The sequence below is a fragment of the Corylus avellana genome, chromosome ca7, assembly GCF_901000735.1.
Source record: "Corylus avellana chromosome ca7, CavTom2PMs-1.0".
Lineage (NCBI taxonomy): Eukaryota > Viridiplantae > Streptophyta > Magnoliopsida > Fagales > Betulaceae > Corylus > Corylus avellana.
Genome location: NC_081547.1, coordinates 7,219,219 through 7,241,936, shown reverse-complemented (window position 1 = coordinate 7,241,936; position 22,718 = coordinate 7,219,219). Strand labels below are relative to the sequence as shown.

At 36.2% G+C, this 22,718-nt stretch overlaps 5 protein-coding genes and 2 non-coding genes across 10 annotated transcripts; 5 read left to right on the top strand and 2 right to left on the bottom strand.

Moving 5' to 3' along the window:
• The first annotated feature begins 942 nt into the window (after positions 1 to 942).
• LOC132188670 (WAT1-related protein At3g30340-like) lies at positions 943 to 2,863 on the top strand. The gene is made up of 6 exons (XM_059603191.1): positions 943 to 1,133; positions 1,243 to 1,305; positions 1,396 to 1,512; positions 1,744 to 2,152; positions 2,351 to 2,502; positions 2,587 to 2,863. Exons 1-6 carry the CDS (start codon positions 952 to 954, stop codon positions 2,750 to 2,752), a joined length of 1,089 nt encoding a protein of 362 aa, XP_059459174.1. The 5' UTR covers positions 943 to 951; the 3' UTR covers positions 2,753 to 2,863.
• A 2,422-nt stretch (positions 2,864 to 5,285) lies between these two features.
• LOC132186641 (F-box/kelch-repeat protein At3g06240-like) lies at positions 5,286 to 6,448 on the bottom strand. Its single transcript, XM_059600627.1, has 2 exons — positions 6,168 to 6,448; positions 5,286 to 6,096 (listed from the first exon to the last, which is right to left on the bottom strand). Exons 1-2 carry the CDS (start codon positions 6,446 to 6,448, stop codon positions 5,286 to 5,288), a joined length of 1,092 nt encoding a protein of 363 aa, XP_059456610.1.
• Positions 6,449 to 8,672: 2,224 nt separating this feature from the next.
• LOC132188666 (uncharacterized) lies at positions 8,673 to 13,229 on the top strand. The gene is made up of 11 exons (XM_059603188.1): positions 8,673 to 9,029; positions 9,136 to 9,216; positions 9,673 to 9,768; positions 9,916 to 9,999; positions 10,087 to 10,156; positions 10,342 to 10,424; positions 11,055 to 11,134; positions 11,605 to 11,703; positions 11,802 to 11,910; positions 12,658 to 12,747; positions 12,882 to 13,229. Exons 1-11 carry the CDS (start codon positions 8,775 to 8,777, stop codon positions 12,918 to 12,920), a joined length of 1,086 nt encoding a protein of 361 aa, XP_059459171.1. The 5' UTR covers positions 8,673 to 8,774; the 3' UTR covers positions 12,921 to 13,229.
• Positions 13,230 to 13,247: 18 nt separating this feature from the next.
• LOC132186640 (uncharacterized) lies at positions 13,248 to 14,211 on the bottom strand. Its single transcript, XM_059600625.1, has one exon. The coding sequence runs from the start codon at positions 14,209 to 14,211 to the stop codon at positions 13,276 to 13,278; it is 936 nt and encodes a 311-aa protein (XP_059456608.1). The 3' UTR covers positions 13,248 to 13,275.
• A 1,062-nt stretch (positions 14,212 to 15,273) lies between these two features.
• Positions 15,274 to 15,389, top strand: LOC132188923 (U5 spliceosomal RNA). Its single transcript, XR_009440981.1, has one exon. It is a non-coding gene; the product is annotated as a U5 spliceosomal RNA (small nuclear RNA).
• Positions 15,390 to 17,009: 1,620 nt separating this feature from the next.
• LOC132188925 (U5 spliceosomal RNA) lies at positions 17,010 to 17,126 on the top strand. The gene has a single exon (XR_009440983.1). It is a non-coding gene; the product is annotated as a U5 spliceosomal RNA (small nuclear RNA).
• A 2,046-nt stretch (positions 17,127 to 19,172) lies between these two features.
• LOC132186718 (uncharacterized calcium-binding protein At1g02270-like) lies at positions 19,173 to 22,718 on the top strand. 4 transcript variants are annotated; one of them, XM_059600739.1, is made up of 10 exons: positions 19,173 to 19,505; positions 19,564 to 19,701; positions 19,860 to 19,965; positions 20,548 to 20,768; positions 20,879 to 20,955; positions 21,069 to 21,183; positions 21,308 to 21,433; positions 21,536 to 21,637; positions 21,726 to 21,833; positions 22,211 to 22,718. In XM_059600739.1, exons 1-10 carry the CDS (start codon positions 19,344 to 19,346, stop codon positions 22,451 to 22,453), a joined length of 1,398 nt encoding a protein of 465 aa, XP_059456722.1. In that variant the 5' UTR covers positions 19,173 to 19,343; the 3' UTR covers positions 22,454 to 22,718. The 4 variants fall into 4 exon arrangements, with proteins under 4 accessions (XP_059456722.1, XP_059456721.1, XP_059456724.1 ...); XM_059600738.1 differs by having other exon boundaries at positions 22,208 to 22,718; XM_059600741.1 differs by having other exon boundaries at positions 19,174 to 19,505; positions 19,594 to 19,701.

The following is a 22,718-nucleotide window of genomic DNA, read 5'->3' as shown; positions in this document are numbered from 1 at the left end:
TTGGGAAATGAATTAATGCATTGAAGTAATAAGAGCATCTCAAGCAACGTCATGTAATACACCTAATCAAAAAGTACTATTATTTACTTTAGCTGATGCTTTTTCTACACACGCTTCGACAAATTTGTTATTCTCTTCTCTACTTTCTTTTAAATATTATTCCAATTCTTTTCTTTTTTTTTTTTTCTATTATATTCTTGCCAACACTCATATTTTCAATCATTCAATCTTTTCTAATTCCATATTTTCTTGTTGGGAACGTGAGAAACAAGGAAAGAACAATTTTTTTTTTTTTTTTTTTCAAACATTCATCATCAGTTTTGTATATTTTTTTGTCTTCTTCTCCTTTTCGCAATAGATCCTCAACAATAGTATTATCGTTTTATTTTCTCATTTATCCTCAACAATAGATATATAAAATCGATGAACTCATTCTTTCTAGTTTTGTTGAGGATATATTTTAGAGAAATGCTGGATCAGATTCCAAGCAGAAGAAAGGGATGGTTGATCATATATATCTGTGATCACTTTCGAATGATGCTCTCCCATTTGGTGCTACTTTCTAATGATGCTTACTGCTTTACTTATAATAACAGAAAAGCTTTACTGGCATCAAGATTCTCACCTCATTATGGTTAATATTTAAATGGTAAGTCAAGAATAATGTTGAATCTCTGTGTTCATGTAATGATGATGCACATATTAGCTTAGCAGTTAATGATGCTGTGATCTCACTAATGCAAAATTTCCAGGGAAAGAGCAATAGAAAATTAAAGAAAGATTTAAAGTAGATTGCTTCAAAGGGGTTGATTTGATGCAGGATATTATTCATGTTCGTTCACATTTTGGGGAGGTGGTTGGCTTATATATAGAAGCACAAACATGTCTAACTGCATTGTGGTTCAAAGCACAAGAAAATAGAAGAGAAAGGAGGGTGTGCATCCAGTTAAGATGAATTCATTTGGAGAATGGAAGCCTGTTGGTGCCATGGTAGTCGTCAATTTTGCATTGGCCATAGTGAATTTACTTCTTAAGAAGGTTCTTAATGAAGGAACAAACCAATTAATTATCGTTGCATACCGACAGTCAATTTCTGCTATTTTCTTGGGGCCCATTGCCTACTTCTGGAATAGGTATAGTTTCTTTAAACCTTTTCATCTAAAGATTGTTCTCATCAATTTACTTTTCTTGTTCTTTTGAACAGGTTTAATAAAGGGACTAAAATACTTGGTTTTCTTGCAGGAAAAGCAGACCTGAACTTACAGCTTGTATCTTATGTCAACTTTTCTTTAGTGCTCTGGTCGGGTTAGTTATGGCAGATTGTCCATTTGAATTCTTACAATTACAACAGATACTGGTAGTCTTAGTCTCTTAGACAACTACTAATTTTTTCAGGGTAACACTCACACAATACTTGTTCCTTCTTGGACTTCAATACACATCTGCTACGTTCACATGTGCTTTCATCAGTATGGTGCCTGTAAACACATTTCTACTGTCACTTCCATTTGGGTAAGTAAAAGCAATAGGCGCCTACTTTTATTCTTTGGTAAACTTTTTAAAGGGTGCTTTTTACTTTTTAGTTGTGATGTGACATAATGTGAGAGTAGTTTAAGAGTATTTTGTGTTTTGAATTATTTGTTAATGTTTTTTCTTTTTTGCTAAAAAGCAAAAAGCTGTCCTAAAAAGTATTGTCAAACGAGCCACAATAATTGACACTCTATGGTATTTAACTCTTTGCAGTCTAGAGAAAGTGAACATAAAGAGCAAATACGGGAGGGCTAAGGTGTTGGGAGCTGTGGTATGCATTGGTGGTGCTTTGTTATTAACCCTATACAAAGGAACTCCACTAAACAACCCACAATCACGAGCCACAACTCACATAGCTAACCAAGACACCATGATGGTTTCGGCTAAGACAGAAAGGTGGGCCATTGGTTCGATACTTAATGCTGCAGGCTGCTTGTTGTGGTCTTCATGGTTCCTTATACAAGCAAAGATTGGCAAAAGATATCCCTGTCAATATTCTAGCACTGCAATTCTGAGCTTTTTTGGCGCCATTCAATCTGCAGTCTTGTGTTTGATCACGGAGAGAAACCTTGGCATGTGGGTTATGAAAGGGAAGTTGGAGATATTAACTGTCATATATGCTGTAAGTACTCTTTCTAAGATTCAAAAGTTGCAGTGCACATAATCATGATTTTCTTTTGAATTTCATGTTTATATCTCTTATTCCTTAATGTTGGATCCAACAATCAATGAACGGCTCAAATAAGGAATGTTTCTTTGAATAGCGTTTAATCCAAAATTAGGATACTCCATAAACCTAGTTCTTCATTTTTGGACACAGGGGATGGTGGGATCAGGCTTGTGCTATGTGGCGATGTCATGGTGTGTCAAACAAAGAGGTCCACTCTTCACGTCAGCATTTACCCCCCTGATAGAGATATTTGTAGCTATCTTTGATTTCTTTATCTTGCATGAACAAATTTACGTTGGAAGGTTGATACCTTTTATCACTTTTAAATAATTTGTTGTTTATCAGATATTAAATTGTCCTTAACATTCTTCATTGGTAATGAACAGTATTCTGGGATCTATCCTAGTTGTAATTGGCATGTATATTCTTCTATGGGGTAAACGCAATGAGAAGCAAGGCCAAACAGCAGAAGAAGATGCAGATTGTAATACAGTGTCAAGGGTCATACCTGTCACAAATCAACCAAATTTGCCCTTGACCAGTTTTGATTAGTTCCAATCAATTCACGCACCTACACTCTGCAATCACCAAAGCATGGGTTCAAACATCTTGAACTACTGCAACCCATTCTTCATGTTGATCTGATTGAACAATGAAAGGCAATATAACCAGCTGAAACGAGGGTACGGTTTTGTTTTGACGAATGAAGTAAGACTACAGTTTAGTACGGCTATGACAACTTTTTGTATTACAGCTATTGAAAGTTATCCCAAATTTCTATTTTGAATAAAATACTTATTTAAATCTTTTAAATGTGAAAGGAAAGTAATTTCCTTGTCACATAAGGAATTAATAATCTTTGTCCAACAAAGAAACAAAAAAAAAAAAAAAAAGATTAATCCTCATTGGTGGCTGCTATAACTTACTTCTCCCTCTGAAAATAAAAAGCAGTAACATGCTAAAAAAATCCATTCTCTAATATATTGTTGAAAGTAAAAGAACTAGAGATGGGAGGACCATAGATAATCAATATAACTTGGGAACAATTATTATCAAGGACAGAGCTGACAACTAATGACTAGTAGTATTTTCAAGCATATTCATGATGCTATCTTTCACCATGTGAGATGGTTAGTAGGAAAATTATATCCTAACAGTAAATTCACACTCTATTTAACAAAGATACAAAGACATTCAACAAGCATGATTTTGGGAATTTAGCCCGAACAGGTATTGAGCCCTTAGAATCATAGTATATGACATGCCTTCATGCACATGTTCTGCCGAGCATGAGCTCACACACATGAGAATCCAGATAACTCTAAAGTTTCAAAACAATCACAAAACATACTGAAGGATTATACTAAACCTTCCTGGTAGCTGCTATAAACAAAACCTCTCCTTCATCCCATCACCAAGCCTGCATTTGCTATTTCATTTTCTTCACCTCCAACTTTTACTAAATTCAAATAAAAAAAAAAAAAAAACAATTCGCAGCTTCAACCATTTGATGGAACTACAACTACACTATACCACATGTGACTTCACTAGTGCACTCTTTTTCAGTCAAAGAATAGACACATGACATTACTTGAGCATGATTTATCACATTAACACTCCAAGTTCCAACACTACTTAAGGTTTTGATTCTTGTCATCTTCCAATGCAGAAAAACACATTCAAGAGAAGAAAAAATATTTCAGCAACCAACAAGCATTAGAACATTCTTACCTAAGTTTTCTTTCCCCTTTCATTACCTACTATCAAAAATTGGATCGACACAAATTATGCTCAACAGACCTAGTGGCATTCATCAAAATTTCTCCAACCCTGAAGCAGTCTGAAAGTATCAGATAATATTATGGTAATGGTTTACTATAAGGTCCTCCACAAGATGCAAGAACCTTATAGAAAATCAATCACTTTGGACGAGCAATTCAACTAGCATTTTATATTTTATATGGGGTTTTATAAAATGCAAGCAAAATGTCAATATTAGCCTTATATTAAGCATAATAACTGAGGAGCTGTAAACAAGTACATAGTAAAACCAACATCACGTATCTTGCATTTTCTTGCTATTCTTCATGCGTATACCACCACTAGATAAATTCACTAAAACGAAAACGTCACCATGACACCATGCCACCAGACTGTTGAAACCCAACTGTGGTCGGCTGGTACAGCGTGGAGGCATCGGTAGGGTCAGTTTCATCGGCAGCGTAAACGCACATGAGAATCTAAGACAACTCATGTATCAAAACAACTATAAAACATACTGAAGAATTAGACTAAATCTCCCTGGTGACTGTTATGAACATAAACTTTCCTTCAAACAATTGGCAGCATCACCATTAGATGGAACTACAACGAAATTATAGTGCACGTTACTCCACTAGTGGAATTTCTTTGTGGTTAAAGAATAGACACACATGACATAACTTGAGTATGATTTATCAAATTAATTTTCCTCCTAGCTCCATAACTATTTACGGTTTTACTTCTCCATTGAAGATTACCAGGCTCAAGAGAACACAGAAAACCCATAGTCATTAATTAGTTTTTTTCTCCCAAGTAGCATGATTACCTACTATTCAAAACTTGGATTGGTGCAAATTATGCTCAACGGTCCTGGCAGGTTTTGTTTAAAATTCATTAACACAGAACACAACAAGAACCCAAAACAAACTACAGTGAGTTATAATGGGCATTTGAAAGAAATGAATGTACTTTCAGAATGATATCTACAGGCTTATGGCATAATAACTTTTAGAACTTCAAGAATCCGACAACAACAATTGAGTTTGACTCCAACTCCCTCCCCTCTCCCCCAAAAACAAAAGAGTAAAAAAAGAGAGAACATCTCTGCCCAAGATACACGAACATATTGCTGTACCCTTTTCTTTATTTTTGTAAATATATAACAGCAGCATAATGCATGGACAAAAACCAGTCACTTTGGACCAGCAATTTGATAAGCATTTTGCAGGCGTATGCAGAAGGTCAATAACAGAATCATGTTAAGCACACTAATTGAGGAACCGCAAACAAGTATGAAGTAAAACTAGCATTACATATCTGGCCTTTACTTGCTATTCTTAGTGTCCTGCCTTCCCAAAACTCCATCTGCTACATTCAGTAGGACAAGGCTCTCCACGTAAGTATTCAAATAAAACGACTCTGTTAAGCCATAAATGGGAAGATCCAAAATTAGTTGTCCACTAGCCTTGTTCACTGGAACTTCACCCTTTCTTCTGAAGGCTATCACCCTCCCTAATCCTTCTCTAACATCGACATCAAATTGTTTAGTCCAAGACTCCACTACACCATACTCCTTCATCACCCACACAGAGTGAGACTCTTCCCCCCACCACCCGTTACATGGGGCAAGCGCAAGCAATCCATCAAGCACCGCAACAGTCACGTTCAAGTGTTCCGACCCTTGTAAACTCTCAGGCAAATCCATTTCATGAAACGCCTCAGCTCCCATATCGAACGATACAATCACGTTGCGAAAATCACCCTTATTCCACGGAGTGTGCGCGAGCCAGTGAACTGCCCCATTGACGAAAACTGATAAGGGCCATTCATCGATAACATAGGGAGGACCTGGGGCGGTAACAAAGCGCCAGGCGCCGGTGCGAAGGGTATAAATCTCAACCGGAGGTGGAACGGTTTCAGTAATGCCTTCAAGATACGCCACCCTCACCAACTTGAAATCGTCGGTTGTGGGGTCATAGCCAAAGCCAAGAGAATGCAAAAATTGACCATGAGAACTAAATCTGATGCTGGGGTCCGGAAGATATATAGCTTTTCGAATAGAAGGGTTCCAAAAAACATAGCCATCGTTGTAGCAAATATTGAGACAGAGTAGGCCGTTAGACGAACCAACTATGCTGAAGGATTGGTTGATACTCTTACGTGTGAAAGGCAATTCTATAAAATCTGATGGGTATACGAAAAAAACCCATTCTCTTCCATTTCTTGAGAAAGGGTGCGAGGAAATAGATCATCTGAAGAAGGCAGAGTGAAGCGTTCATTCTTGTGTTGGTCATTGAAGTGACGAAAGAGAAGGTAAGGTGGGTGGTGGGTGTTGGAAAGAGTAAAATTACGATGAGCGGCGATTAAGTGGGGGCTGGAGATGAGAGAGCTCCATGTCCGGGAAACGCATCTGAATCTGATGAGCGATTTCACGGGCAATCGTGAGAGGATATCGGTGACAACCTCGTTCGGAATGCAGTCCGACATTTCGACGGTGGTCTACAAAGAGAATGTAAATGGCGAAATTAACTGAAAGGGCAAATGATTTAATTCGTTTTGTATGTTTTTTTTATTTTATAGTGATTACTTCTTTTTGTAAAGATAACTTAATGGACAATATAATATAAATAGGAATATAGGATAAAGCTTCTTTTTTTAATCTCAATTTATCTTACGTCTAACTCTATTCTTTTTTTTTCTTTCCCAAACTTATCATTGAGTGAATTTAAAAAAGAATTGACAAAAGATGGCCATGACTCATGACTCATGAGTTGAAAACTTGAAAGAATGGCATGTCAGCGTCTTTATTCGAACTAGTGTCCTTCATTTTATAAAACATTGTCACAGTTGATTGAGCAGCCTCTTGAAAACATATCTTTATAAATAGTTACTTATGATTGTTTTTATCATTATTGTAAATTCCTAGGTTCTCTTTGATTCACTAAGAAGTTGTTTGGCATTTGATTGGAATTGTAGCAAAAATTGATTGAAGTGGAAAAAAGTAAGAATATTTTGTATGGAAAAGTTCAAACAAAAATTGTTTTGTAGTTATTTTTTTATTTGAATAGTAATAAAAAGTTATTGATAAATTTAATGTGATGTAAAAAGTAAAAATGTTATGAGTTAAAAAAACTTAAAAAATAGTTATGGGCCACTTTAGGGTCATTGTCAAGCAACCCCTAAGCTTTTCGTATGCTTCTTCTTTGGGATTGTTCGGCAAATGGTTTTGCCTTTGTTACTATAATAAAAAATGATTGATGTGATATAAAGTTTTGAATTTTTTGTATGAAAAAAGTTATATATATATATATATAGTAATAAAAAGTGAATGATGTGATATAAAAAGTAAAATATTTTTATATTAATTTTTTTTAAATAAAAAATATAAAAAAAGTTGTGCATATACAGTAATGAAGGGAATAAAAGCTTTGCCAAACAATCATTTTATTATCCTAGCTAGTTAATAAAACTGTGGTAGGACTTTAGTTGTCATCAAACTGAGTTAGGGTTTGTCAAATCAATTGAAACTTTAGTAACAAGCATTTTTTACCATATGTTACCATGAATTTGCTAATGGTTGATTCTCTAATTTCATTTGCTTTGTCATACAAAATAACTAAACTTTATGTCTAGTAATTTATTTATTCAACATAAGCAATGTCTACATATTGAATGAGTCATTCTTTCGGCTCTAAACTATTTTCTAATATTCAGTTCTAAATTTATCTATCTCTTATTTCTTGACCGATGTAGACCTAACCCCGACTCCTTACTATATAAGAAAGTAATGTTCTAATCCATAATCAAAGAGGAAAAATGGCACCATTGATATGCTGCTAAAGCTTAAAAATTACTTGGTTGGTAATTCTTCATAATTGATGAGAATTGTCTAACTTTAAAACTCCTACACTATAAGGTATTGAAGGTTGATATTTTGATGGCTACAAAGTAAGATATGTCTGATCTTAAACTTGATCTTCAATCTTTTATTGAAAATTTTCAAAAAATTCAATGGGAAGTTGTTAATGCCATTTTTAAATAAAAATATTACTTTGATTTGTTTTTTTTTTTTTCTCCATATCTAAAAGCCCATTTCCCAATCGATTAGAGAGTTAGAATAAATTATTTATTATTGAAAAATATTATTTCTTCATCCCAATTTGTCTATTTGACATGATTAGCATAGAGATTTTTAAATTTTTATAGCTTCACCGTTTGGTCTACCATTTAATTTGCCAAACAACTCATTTGCTACTTGCACTTAAATAATAATAATAATATTAATTTGAGATTTTCAATCATCATTAAGTTCATTATATATATATATATATATATATATATATACACACGAGAAAAATATAATTTAGCCTCTAAAACTATCAACTATTTTCATTTTAGTCCTCTAATGTTTAAAAAGTGATAAAATAGTACCCAAACTATTAAATAGTTACAATTTAACCACTCCGTTAGTCATTACCGTCAAATAGGATGAAAAATTTACAACTAATAACTAACGGAGTGGCCAAATTATAACTGTTTTATAATTTGAAGAATTATTTTATTACTTTTTGAATATTATGGAGTTAAAATGAAAATTACTAGTAGTTAGATGGACTAAATTATATAGCTGACAAGGCAAGAGGTGATTGGCTGGGGTTATAAAACGAGAACGGCTGTCGCTGCCCAGAAAAATTAAATTAAATTAACCCGGTTCCCTTGCAAAAACCCTAACAGCCAAAACCCCCCAATTTCTTCGTCTTCTTCTCCTTCTTCGTTGCACGGGTACAGTGCGTAGTGAGCAGTGAAATTAAGAATGGGGAGAAAGAGAAAGGCGAGCGAAAGCGAAGCAGAAGAAGCGTTCGAAAAGGAGAAGGAGAACGAAGAATACAGAAATAAGCAGCAACAGCAGAAAAAGAATGCGGGGGAGATAGTGCCGTCAATGATAAGGAACAAGGAGAGGAGGTCGGAGGTGCACGCCAAGCTCAAGCACCAGAAGAAGGTCGAGAAGCGCAAGAAGATCCAGGCTCGCGACGCCGCAGAGAAGCGCGCTCTCGAGCTCGGCGAGGAGGTCCCTTGCCTTTTCTTTTTCTTTTTATTTCTTTAATCTCCATTTTTTTTTTTCTATTTTCGTTTTCAGTAAATTGAATTGTTTGTTTGGTTTGTTAATATTGCAGCCTCAGCCAAGGAGTGTTCCTCGTACGATTGAGAACACCAGGGAATTAGATGAGACTGTGTGCAAGCCGGATGATGAAGAGGTCTTTTCTCTCATTCTTGCAAACAATTTCAATAGCTTTCTTTCTTCTTCTGGGTTTGTTTCATTTTTAAGCTAATGTATTGCTATGTGGATTTTATGGAATGGAAAAATATAGCTTAGAAACCTCATTTAGAAAGGAAAGGGAACCTATCTATTATATATAGATCTTGCTGTTTGGCTTGCAAATTTATGCAAACTAAATTGACAGCCCACATATATAAAGGTCATGGACCAGAATTTATGCTTCATGTCATATAATAATTGAATGTCACCTTATCTCAATTTTAGTGTATAAACTATGGAAGCTAATGATTTAAGGGGAGTGGCAACTAAGAAGCTAACTATAGGATAAATAACTGCTTGTATTGACATGTTTAAATCTAAATCTGATCATTTTATCAGAATCACTTGGGTGAATAACTCTTGCACTTGACCTGTTAATTGTGTTCATTTGCAGCTGTTTGCTGGAAATGATGCCGATGAATTCAGTGTAGTTTTAAAGCGTGAGGGTACTGCAAAAGTTTTAATTACCACTGCCCGATTCAATTCTACTGTAAGTGCTCCTCTTTGCCATTTTTGGTTCTCTTAAGCCACCTGTGAAGCTTATCATGACTATGTATCTCTAATACTGCAGCAGTCTAGTTGAACCTTCCTGTAGCAAGATGCTGGCTAATATGCTTAGATTATCTTTGTTTTGCAGAGGGGACCTGCTTTTATATCAGAACTACTTTCTGTGATCCCAAATGCACATTACTACAAGAGAGGAACCTATGACTTGAAAAAGGTGCTTTTGATTTTCACCCCTCTATGAGCATGAAGTTCAAAACATTTGAAGTTTCTTTTGATGTATCCCCCCTTTTGGCATTTACAGATTGTAGAGTATGCTAAGAACAAGGACTTCACTTCTATCGTAGTTGTTCACACCAATCGCAGGGAACCAGGTTGGTGATGCTTCTTGCTAAAGTTCATATGGAATCTGTGATGTGACTACTTTTCGCAGGCTTGATTTTCCGTTGCTTGAACCTTGAGATTATAAATAAAATGTGTGAGATTTTTTATTCTTTTTCATTCCCCTTTGTTGTTAATATGAGGATTTTGACTGTCAGATCATTTGGCTGTCTTGTAGATGCTCTCCTAATAATGGGGGTACCTGATGGACCTACTGCTCATTTCAAGCTTTCAAAGCTTGTTTTGCGCAAGGATATTAAGGTTTGTTGCTGATGTTTATATATTGATACAAGCCCTTTGATTAATGAGATCATGTGAGCCATTGTGTTGACCAATATTAAAAATAGATTATGGTTTTTAATTGCTTAATGGACACTTGCATCAGATTGACTCAGAGTAAGATGGGCAAAAATGGAAATTTGTAATCAATCATGGAATTAGAACAGGAATTTATGAAGTTATGACCACTCTTAAAATCACATGCTTAACATTATGTGGTTATGTTTTTTTGTTTTTTTTTTTTTGGTTTTAGTACATAGTGTTACGCCTTATTTTTTAGTTTGCTACTATTACGTGTGGTATATGAAAGAAGGCATTCTTCTGTTGTGTTTATTGACTTATCCAACCAGTCACAAGGTTAATGAACACCAGCACCAGATTAACTCAAAGAAGATTGACAAACAACGGCAATTTTGAAAGAATCGCAGAAAATAAATAGCAATTTATAAAATTATATCTATAACCACCTTTATACTAACTCTTGTAACATCAGGTTTCGCTTTGGTAAGTAGGATGATGCCTAATTTTTCATGTTACAAGTATTAGTTTGAAATTTGTGAAAGAAATAATTGTTTCGTTTGTATTCATTGTCTTCCCCTCCCCCTCTTGCAGAATCATGGAAATCCAACCAGTCACAAGCCCGAGCTTGTGCTGACTAACTTCACAACACGCCTAGGTCATCGTATTGGAAGGTATGTTCCTTATTTTATATAGAGAAATGCTACATACACTCCCAAGTCTACACTCTTTGACATGGCAATGAAAATTACCATTGAATTTTGGATCAAATGGTGATTTGTAATGCCATGTTTGGGAGAGTGAACTAGAGATTGTGCACTTTGGATCCAATGGTGATTTTTACTGATATGTTAGTGTGAATTTGGGAGTGTGCACTTGGGAGTATAGATTTGGTAGTGCATGTAGCATTTATCTTTTATATATAATTAAAGATATACATTTTGGAAATATCTTTTCAAAACCATATGAGATGTGACTGCTACTTAAAAGTTCAAACACACTTCATATATATGGTCTTGATTGAATTGAATGAATTGAGTGCATCTTAATTTTCTTATCTTATATATGTGTTTAAGAAATGAAGAAGTTTGTGGTTTCTAGACTTTATTCTTAATATTTTTCTTGGTTGTTTTGTTACATTTAGATTAATACAGTCACTTTTCCCACAAGATCCAAATTTCCGTGGGCGGAGAGTTGTCACATTCCACAATCAGCGAGATTTTATATTCTTCCGGCATCACCGGTGTGTTTCTGTTGCTTTTGTAAGCTACTGCAATAAAAATTGTATACTGTTTTAAGGTTTGGCTTTCTGACAAATACTTTCTGTTATCATGTGTTCAGGTACATTTTTGAAAGCAAAGAAAGTAAGGAGACTAACTCAGAAGGTAAAAAGGCCAAGGATGCCAAGTTAGCGAAAGCTCCTCAGGAGAAAGTAGTTGCCCGCCTTCAGGTCAGTGTTGATTTATTTGTTAATTGCATTTGTATTTCAAGATTTTGATATTGCAACCTCCACAAATTTCTCAAAAAGGCCCTCTCCCAATTAAAATATAAGAATTGAGCCCAAACATCACTCCACTAATACAAAAGTCTATATTACCCTACTTTGGCCCATCCTTACCTAGAGTGTGATCATTACAGTAGGTGGAAATTAGGGATGGGAATGTGACGTGCTGCCTGCTTCCTTAGGAACAGGGTACGATGAGTTTAGGTGGTATATATAGCTCATTCAGGTTGTCTAGCTAGATGTGAGAATGTGATTGGATGGTCCTAAGTCAGATTTGCATGGTTCTCTTTTTATCCTTAAACTTCATGTGATATCAGGTTTCAGTTGCCTTAGGGGCAGCAAAAATGTATATGTAGATACTTCTATTGTGACATCCACATTGTTGATAATGCCATCTAGTGGTGACTCTGCAAGTAGAAAAGTTAAAACACATACACTTGATTGTCTGTTAGAAGATATAAAGGTTCGGCATCGACAATAGCAAATGACTTTCAGTTCACATGATGCAAAACATAATTTGCTAAACTAAAATTGAATTCCAGTAACTCTGCTATGGTCCACGGTTGATACCTAAGACATCTATGGAAATTCATTAATAATTCCGATGAGTTTAGCAGCAGTTGTATTTGGCTATGTTTTATCTCTTTTGACGTCTGTATGGTCTGCGTGTATTTAAATCCAATAAACATGCAGGAATGTGGCCCTAGGTTCACACTGAAGTTGATCAGTCTGCAGCATGGAACATTTGATACTAAAGGCGGGGAATATGAGTGGGTTCATAAGGTAGTCCACTTACCAACCAAATCAGGCTTCTGTTTTGTTCTGATGATTTATCTTGCTTTTTGTTCTAAATAGAAAGAGAAATACTTCCCCTTATGTGTCTGATTATATGCTTTCCTTCCCAATTTGTATGTCAGCCGGAAATGGACACAAGCCGAAGGAGGTTTTTCTTGTAACTTGCTTTGGAATATTGCTCTCAACTGCCTTTTTGGTGGAGTATAAGCATCTTCTGGTGAAGAGGGTTGGTACCCGGGGAGAAGATGTTGAAATTAATCCCAATTGTCTCCCTCAATATGATGGACCATTTGAGTTATAGGGTTGGGTTTTTTTTTTTTTTTTTTTTTAAATATATTTTGTGATGCTTGATGCATTTTAATGATCAGTTTTGGCCATTTTGTATTCGATAGTCGAAAAAAGACTATTTTACATTTGAACATTATTGTTTTCCTCATTATTCTCCCATTAAAGGAAAATATGTCTCTTCTGATCATTGTCTTTTCTATCCTCTTTGTGATGCAAATGATACTGTACTCATTTCTTCCACTTTGAATGCGATTTTGTTATGATGGTGCATGCCCATTTGATTACATGAAGGCAAATCAAAACAAATATACCTCCAAAAGCAGCAACTCTCAACAATGAACTCTGTGGTGGGGAGTTTGTAGCTAGATAAACACAATCCTTCAATATAAAGATCCAAGCTACACTTTCCAGCCATGGCCTAACCAGTATAATATTTCCTGTTTTCTCTCCAAACAACCTGCAGATAATCCTCAAACATAGAGCACCCACAACTGAAAATGTGGTGAGTGACCATCCCCTGTAGGACACCAACATCCCTCCCACAACCAAAACCTCTTTCCTACACACGCAGGATGCACACTCACCTGAAAAGGTTGACGACACCAGGGCATCAAAACCTGTATAGTAAGGCAAGAGAACAGAATCCAGGTATAGGCTGGCATGTAAAATCCCTGAAATCGTTGATGCCTCAAAGAAAGCATATTTGACGTCTTTATTAGCGCTGCCGTGGTTGAAAGTGAGAGCAGAAATGTGAACCAGTTGGAGGATTGCAGGGCCGATGCTCGACAGGGGAAATATGGTGTCGATTCGGTAGCCTTTTGCTAGTGCCAAGAGGATCACTGGGAGGGAAACTGGACCAGATGGTAATAAGTACCTCTTTGACTGACCAAGGCAAGCTTGCCCTCTTCTTGATATGTCCATTACCATAATGAAGAGGGTTGTGATGTATGAAGCTACTATGAAGAGAAATACCAGCATGTCCACAGCAGGCGGATAATTGCCAGGATAAGTGCTATCGCAGAAGTAATGATAGGGGCAGTCAATCGGATCCATGGTTTCTTCTAGCTGCCATCTAACACACTTGAAGAATTTTAGGCAGACATCTTCCGAGGCCCATTGAGGTTGAAATGCTGGATTTTCTGGGCGCAAGAGTTGCCTATTCATTGTGTTTGCCTAATGATTTCTTCTTTTTCTGGGTATGATTTTATGGAGGCCATGATGGCATCTTACCTAACAAGTAGAAGAGCATTGGCCATCAGTTAGTTGAGATATTTCAGTTGAAGCTATAATGGACAAAGAGAGACCAACCAATTACTTGTTTATTTTCTTGTCCAAAAGTGACTATATGCCCTTTTTTTTTCTTGCTAAAATAAGAAACATGTTGAATTGTTAACAATGAAGCAACATCTCAGGTGGATGTAGGTGGAGATGAGTAAGGCAGCAAGGGCATGGGTGTTGAGGGTACTTGATTCCAAAGCGATGCTGTTTGGTAAGTGATTGCAACTACCTGATTATGAATTAGCAGGCTCATAGGGTGACAAGAGCGAGATTAGCATAGTTTACGAGTTGCCGGTAATCTCGATGTCATAGTCCAACCAACCTTGTGATTTATTTAATTTTAACAATGACCGGTTTAAAAGATGGTTAGAGCTATCACGTTAGCATCTTGAGATAATTGTGAAAAAAAAAAAAAGAAAAAAAAAATGTGATTTGCCCTCCCTTTTCCTTATTCCAACTTCCCCCCACTTGGGAGTTGCCAGTTTCCTTAAAAGTTAAAATCTCTCTCACAACCCACGTCTCTCACCAAGCCCATAAGAAAAAAACCAGAGATGGGCAAGAAAATGAAGCTGCCTTTTCCTTTCAAAAACAAAGACTCCAGAAAGCTCTCGTTCTGAACCAGCAAAGACATTTACAAGAATATGAACTCAATGTAATTATAGACCCTGCCCTTGATGCGGTAGAGACAGCTGAGTCGTTTTTCACCAACTCATCCGATCCGGCCAGCTTCTCAACGACCTTGGAAGCTGAGTCTAGTGTCTCAAGAAAGACCGAAGGCCACTGGGTTCGGTCTCAAGAAGGCCTTCGTTTTGCGCTTAAGCACACTGTGAGCTATCCGCATTGTAGTAATTCTAACTTTGGAGTTTTGGTCCCACATGGGAGAGATGCGAGAGAGTAGTGTAAGATGGTAGCTATAAAACACCCAAGCGCTAGTGAAGAAACTTACGCAGCCACGCGGTGAGCACAAAGCGAACTATTCTTTCGCCTTTTACTAAAGAATACCGTGTGCGCGCCGCAAATAGTGGCATACGCCTATTTTTGAAGGGGTTTCTTCTTAGGACGAAGCCCCCAAAGTCTAGTGTTGAAATATTTTTGCAGGGCTCTTTTAGAGTAATCTCAGATCTTCTCCTTGGTAAGACATTATTTGAGAGGACAAGTGATCAATTTTTCTCAATGTTTCAAAATTGTTGGTTGAAGTTTATCCAGTCTTAAGAGCTAAGGGAATTCCAGACTCCCCGGGTTTCGTTCGTTCTTCTATGGAACATGTCTAAAAAATTTGCAAAATGTCTTAAAGCACTCTCTAAATAAGCTTTAAACATGAAAATTATTCTATACTAATGAGCCTCAAACATGAGGATTGATACGGTGGTTCCACGTAGCAATCATTATGATTATTATAATCGCAAATAAGAAAATACTCGCTCCTTTCATGCCTCTCAAAGTATCCTCTTCTTCTTTGTTCAAGCACCTAATGGAGTTCAACCAAAACCACTCACAAAACATCAAATATTATTGCTATTTTGTGGACTGCAAATTGGAGAAGAAATCACATACGCTATTTTTGATCTCTGTTATTCTTCTTAATCTGGAAACCCAGTTGATTTTTGCCCTCAAGAAACCAAAATCAACCATAGATTTTGGCCCTCAAGAAACCAAAATCATCCATAGAAATGGAAACCCAGTAGATTTAAGAGAACAACGCATATGCCTTCAAAAACCCAGTGCAACGCATATCCATTCTTCTTCGTCATGCCGGACAAAAATTTCAGAGACTGAAACCAAAACATCAAATATTACTACTATTTTGTGGACTCTCAGGAAGAAATACGAGGGAGAGAGAGAAAGTTTGTTTAATAAATTAAAAGAATAAAATAAAAAAATATATATTTTAATGATATAAGGAATGATTAAGGGAAGCTATTAAGATGTATTTTGACATAAGAAAGTAAAAGGTAGTTTAAATCCTTAAATGTAGATAAAATGACGAAGAAACTGCTGAGAATACTCTAATAAATTTTTAAGTGTCCCCTTGATTTTGCTTTGTCCAAAGGGAGAGAGAGAGGAGGGAAAAGGAATATTGGAGTAGTAGTCTATTTAGCAAGGTGAGATTTTGCTCTTCTTGTTTTCATTTTGGTTCTTTTTTATGCTTAGGACAATAAATGGAGGAATTTAGTTGGTGCTTTTCTTTTGGTTTGGGATGAAGGGAGGTGTTGGTTTTCTTGAGAAATTTGGGTAGAGTTTTGTGGCTTGATTTTTTTTTAAAATTTTTGGGTTTCTCCTTTTGGCCGAAAATGGGTATTGAAATAAGTTTTTGGGTTTAAATTTCTATTTGAGCTTTTTGATCAGATAGGTATCTCTTGAGAAGTTACTTGGGATTTTTCTCTTTTGACCCGCCTGGGTTGGTTCATGAAGATTTGGGTAGTTCATAAATTGAATCAAGTTTTGAGGTCCAGTCTTCTCCACATTCAGCATGCTCTTCATCATGAATTGCAAGATCTAACGAGTTAAAACTGTGTAACGATGGAACGCCTTCGTTTTGCGCATAAGCACACGCTGTGAGCTGTCCGCAACTCCGCACGGTAGTGATTCTAACTTGGAGTTTTTGTCCCACATGGGAGAGATGCGAGAGAGTAGCGTTAGATGGTAGCTATAAAAAACCCAAGCGCTGGTGTATTAACTCACGCAGCCACGCGGTGAGCACAAAGCGAACTATTCTTTCGCCTTTTACTAAAGAATACCGTGTGCGCGCCGCAAATAGTGGCATACGCCTATTTTTGAAGGGGTTTCTTCTTACGACGAAGCCCCCAAATTCTAGTGTTGAAATACTTTTGTAGGGCTCTTTTAGTGCCATTTCTATCAAAGCATCTCATATACAAATTATATTATTTATTAAACTCTTTCTTTTGATTTAAATCTCTTTCTAAATATGAAGGCAAAAATTATCTTGGTAATTAAAAATATAGTATTTAATTAAAGTAAATAAATATTTAGAAAATATGATACTTGGTAGTTTTAAAAAGTGTGTACTTAAATCAAAAAAATAATAAATAATAAAAAAAAGGACAAAAGTTGAATTTTTCTTAATGTTTTCAAAAATTAGTTGTCTTTTTCTTAAGTTTTGACGAGTAATATGCTATAGAGTTATTTTTGTCACTGATTTTGTAATTAATTATTATTGAAATTTAATTAAATGGTAATTTTAAAAGTTGTAGAGAAGCACAAAAAGGACACAAAAGTAATTTTAGAATTACTTGATTTCTAAACTTCCTCAAATTCATTTATTGAAATAAGAATGTTGTTGGCGGTGGGAATAAGCATTTTTCAAATAACAAGCGTTATGAGTAGGAATGAAATAATTGGTGGTTATTAACTGTCCGCTAACTGTTTAGCTGCTTGTAAAATTAGTTGTGCGGCATTTTGATCATATGGCACACATAAATTAATATTTTCTATTAATTTTTAGTATTTTATTTAGTCGGTGTCGTAATTACATATATACCCTGGGATATACACGTGCTCATACCTGTTCATCTTTTACTTGTTAGGTTCCCCCACCTTCCCCAACTTTTAGGGATCTGGATCTCTTAGGATTCTTAAGGAAATTTCAGTTTTTGAAATTCTAAATCCAGACCATCTATTTTTATTCAAGGACCATTGTGACATTGTCATGTCATGTGTCTCACTACTAATAAAATAATGTTTAATTTTTTTTAAAAAAATATAAAATATAAAATAAAATAATAAAATAATATGGAATGGCCGGTCACTCCATTTTTCGAAGCCACCTCCAACTAGCCCTTGGGCCAAATCCAAAAAAAAAAAAAATTGGGTTTGGCCCTTGGCCTTGCCACCCCGAACTGGCCTTTGGCGAAGCCATCCCCATGGCAAACAATGGGGGTGGCGGCCAGTCACGCTATATTATTTTATTATTTTATTATTTTAAAAAAAATTTAAATATTATTTTATTATTTAGTTAATAGTGAGATAGAGGACAATAGCCCTCGAATGAAAATAAACGGTCACGAATTTCCTAAGAAATCCAAGAGATCCAGATCCGACTTTTAGGCGTGAGTTGGCAGTGGCGTGGGAGATGGGGCGGACAGACAGGCATTGCGCGTCCCAGATTTTGTCCTGTGTCTTTCATGGCAATCTCGGCGTACAAGGAGAGAAACGATTGCTTTCACTTCCGTGTGACACCTGTTATTCGCTTAGCCTTCTTGTATTGCTTTATTAAGTAAGCCATCATAATAATCTTTTTTCTTTATTATCGAATTTAGTTGACCCTCATAATCTACCCCATTTATTTATTTGTAAATAATTGCATTAATATATATATATATATATAGTCAAAATAATTTACAAAAATTTAAATTAAAAAGAAAATTCAAACAAGTGAGAATTCGTTTGATAAACGATTTTGTTTTGATTTTAGTTCGATATTGTAACAAAAATTGATTGATGAGAAAAAAAAGTAAGAATTTTTTTTTTTGAAAAGTAAAAAAGTAAAAATATTTTTGATATGAAAAAATAAAATTTTTTTGTTTTGTAGTAATTTTTTAATTAAAGTAATAATTAAAAATAATTGATGTGATTAAAAAAAAAATAAAAAAGTAAGATTGCCTTTTTACCAAGCGATGCCCAAGTGGTAGGTAAAAAGCTATTAAAAAGTAGTAGTTAAAGAATAAATTATCACAAAAAGGACCCAAAAGTCCCCCCTAGGGCCTAGTCATTACAATTGGCAAGCCCCCGGTTTGTTTTGGATAAACAAGTGTGAGTAGGATCGAAAGCGAAGGATTGCATCATATACAGACAGCCCACGAACACACACACACACACACACAGAGTGCAGTGAATCACCGACACGGTTATAAAAAAAAACCTATACTTGTATCCGTCAGCAATAATCGAATTTCTTAGAAACATTCATCGCTCTCCAGCTTTCGTCTCACCCCTTTTGTACGTTGCGTGTTCTCTGTTCATCTTCGGCGACAGAACAAACTGCTCCAAACTGTGGCAGAATGGGTTGTGAGTCGACAGCCAAGTACAGGTCCTTGGCGTCAATGGCAGAGACGGAGACGGAGACGGAGACAGAGGCAGGGGCAGAGCAAGAAGAAGGGGGTTGTATATCATGCACTACTTTCAATATCCTGGCTCCCATCTACAAGCGACTCGATCAACAGGTCTGTATTTGCTGCTTCTGGTATGTCAGTATCATTCTCATCAAAAAATAAGGTTCAGTGGCTTTATGTTATAGTGGGTGTGGAACAGAATCAAAGTCTTCGTGAAAGCGACTTCAGGGCGTTCTGGAGGGGCCGGAACCAGGGGATTTTGGATTGGTTGCTCCATGAATCGTCCTCCGTTGTTATATGTCTACAGGTGGGTATTCACACACCCTTTTGCTCTTCTTTTCTAGATTTCTGCTTGCGATTCAAAGGCCATGGATTTTTCTGCTGTTCTAATTTAGGACCTCTTCTTTTTTCTTTTTTTAATACATATATGTCTTTTTAAAATTTCTGTGTTGGTTTCATGGACAGGAATTCTGGGTTGGAAATAATGAACTTGTGCATATGTACCGGGAGAGGCTCGGCCATGCAGGCTATACTATCTTCAAGCTTGCACGAACCAACAACCGTGGAGATGGTATTTCTTGGCTATTTAAAATCGTTAATACCAATTATCAATACGTTTCGATTTGTCCTGCACCACTTCACTTGTTGCAATATCTAAACTACTTTAATCAAATTGGCCTTATTAGAGTTTTCAGTTTTGAATTTGTGGATTAATTTAATCTTTAATTCAGGTTGGGTGGTTAAGAAATTCAGTGTTCTGACACAAAAATGTAGTACGTCTTTTATTTTGTCAGATTCTACATGTTATTTGGAACATGATTAGATTCCGCTGTTTGTACTTTAGATTTTTGAACTCATCTTTGGTACATGTTTTCCAAGGATTTGAGTGCATATGGATCACAATCTTTGGAGTTGTATTGCTGGTTTTATAGATTCGCATCATCTACACTCAAAGAAGATATTTCTCACGTTTCTACCTTAAGAGGAGCTAGCTAGTGTCTCATTTATAGACTGATCTTAAGGCTTTAAATTTAATTACACAAGTTCTAGCTATTGTTAATTTAATTGATGAGATTGCTATTATGCTTTAAGCGAGCTATGCAAGTACTTCTTAGTGATTTATGGATTGAGATATTGTATTTGCTCTGTGCAGGTCTGTTGACTGCCATACATAAGGACTACTTAAGGGTTTTGGATTATCGAGAGTTGCTTTTTAATGACTTTGGTGACCGTGTTGCTCAGCTGTTTCATGTTGAGTCAGTTGTCCCTTTTTTACAAGACCACCAGGGCAACGTTGGACAAGAAACTCTAATTGTGAACACCCACTTGCTATTTCCTCATGATTCAAGTCTATCTCTTGTAAGACTGCGTCAGGTATATACATTTTCCTTCAGGTTCTTAACTAATCTATTCTTGATATCATGGTTTTAGTACACTAGCTATTGTTTTACTTCTAATGGGGTTTCGTCTTTGCCTTCTAATAGGTTTACAAAATACTGCAATATGTGGAATCATATCAGAGAGAAAAAAAACTCAAACCCACTCCTATCATACTATGTGGGTGAGTTTCTGTCTTGCTTCTCTTCCCCCCAACTTTCGATGATCGATGAGGGTGACTAAGCTCTCTCAGTCTTATATAACCTCTGATATTTATATCTCCTTCTACTACTGTAGTGACTGGAACGGAAGCAAGCGTGGGCATGTTTACAAGTTCCTTAGGTCACAGGGATTTGTATCATCATATGATACTGCCCATAAATATACCGACAGTGATGCAGATGCTCACAAGGTTTGTCACCTTTAAGTTACAATTTTACTGCCCCAGAATTTTCTTGGCCACTCAATGCCTTATCAAAAAGAAAGATAATGCTAATCAATTATATTTTTTTTGTCTATTTTTAAATGTCCTGCAGTGGGTTAGCCACCGCAATCATAGGGGAAACATCTGTGGCGTTGATTTCATTTGGCTTTGTAATCCTAACAAGTCGCTCAAACCATTGAGAACAAGTTGGGCTGAAGCAGTTTTTGGAATAATTAAGGTGAGTAATGACTCTTTTGACAATACATGTAATTGTATTTGTTTGGCAATTATGGTTCTAGAGCTTTTCACATCTAAGCCTGAAATTTTCCTTGGTTTACAGTATGTGCTTCGAAAAACTTCAGATGATGCATTTGCCTTTCTAAAGGGTGACAACCATGTGGATTTTATTACATTTTCCAACTTCTGTGAAGCACTCCACCGGGTACTGTATTTTAGTAAGTTCAGTATATGAGAATTGAGATGTAAATTTCTCTTAAGAGATAGACTCACTATAATCAGACCTCATACAGGTTAAGTTAATTGGTCTTCCTTGTGGGCTAAGTTTCCAAGAGATAAAGGATCTGTGGACCCAAGCAGACATCAATGGAGATGGTGTTGTTGATTATGAAGAATTCAAGGTACCTTGAAGCCCTAAATCCATTCATTTACTTGCACAATCCAATCTATCACACTCTGAAATCTGGATACGACAATCTGGTTGTTTGAAGTATATTAAATCACATCATTAGTTCAAGATAGGTATACTAAATAAGAAAATTAGTGTTGACACTTGTTATCAGCATGACAAGCCTTGGGATCCCTTTTTATTTGTCCATTGTCGTTTAAAGAGCGTTAACGTATTGTAAATTTTACACATTGTCGTTTATATGATGTTCATAGCCTAGGCATGCAATATGCTCATCTCTGTTTAGTCCAGCATGCAATTTGTTGCACACCCGCATGCTCTTTGCTGCCTTTGCTTCAGCATAAAGTAACAACATTACTCTTGTAGCAGAAGATTTGGAATCCTACATGGTCAAGGCAGACAGAGGAGTATATTGAGACAAGTATAGAAGAACTCAAACAGAGCACCACCAAGGAAGCCATCGGTTTCAAAGTGAAGAATGCAGCTCTCTTCCCTCGGGAAGTGGAGAAAGGAATCTGGCCAGAAAACTACTCTCTTTCTGATCATGCCTCACTCACTGTTGTCTTTTCACCTGTAAGCTTGCGGTCTTCTCAGTCCAATAATCATACTTAGGCATTCATAGCGTACTAGGAACCTAACAATGAAGAACACAATAAAAAAAAAAAAAAAATGTTAATCTTAGGGAAACTTGTATGTCCAGCCTGTAGAAATCCTTTGCTGGCTGCTCCCGTTGGGGAGGATGAAATGTAAAGAAATTCTGTAACCACTTTCGGTCAGCCTCAGCCATTTTTTAGAGGCCAAGACTGAAAAGTACATTTCAGATGCTTTATAATGAGAAATGCTCAACCAGAAGTAACCCATTCAAGGGATTTGGAAA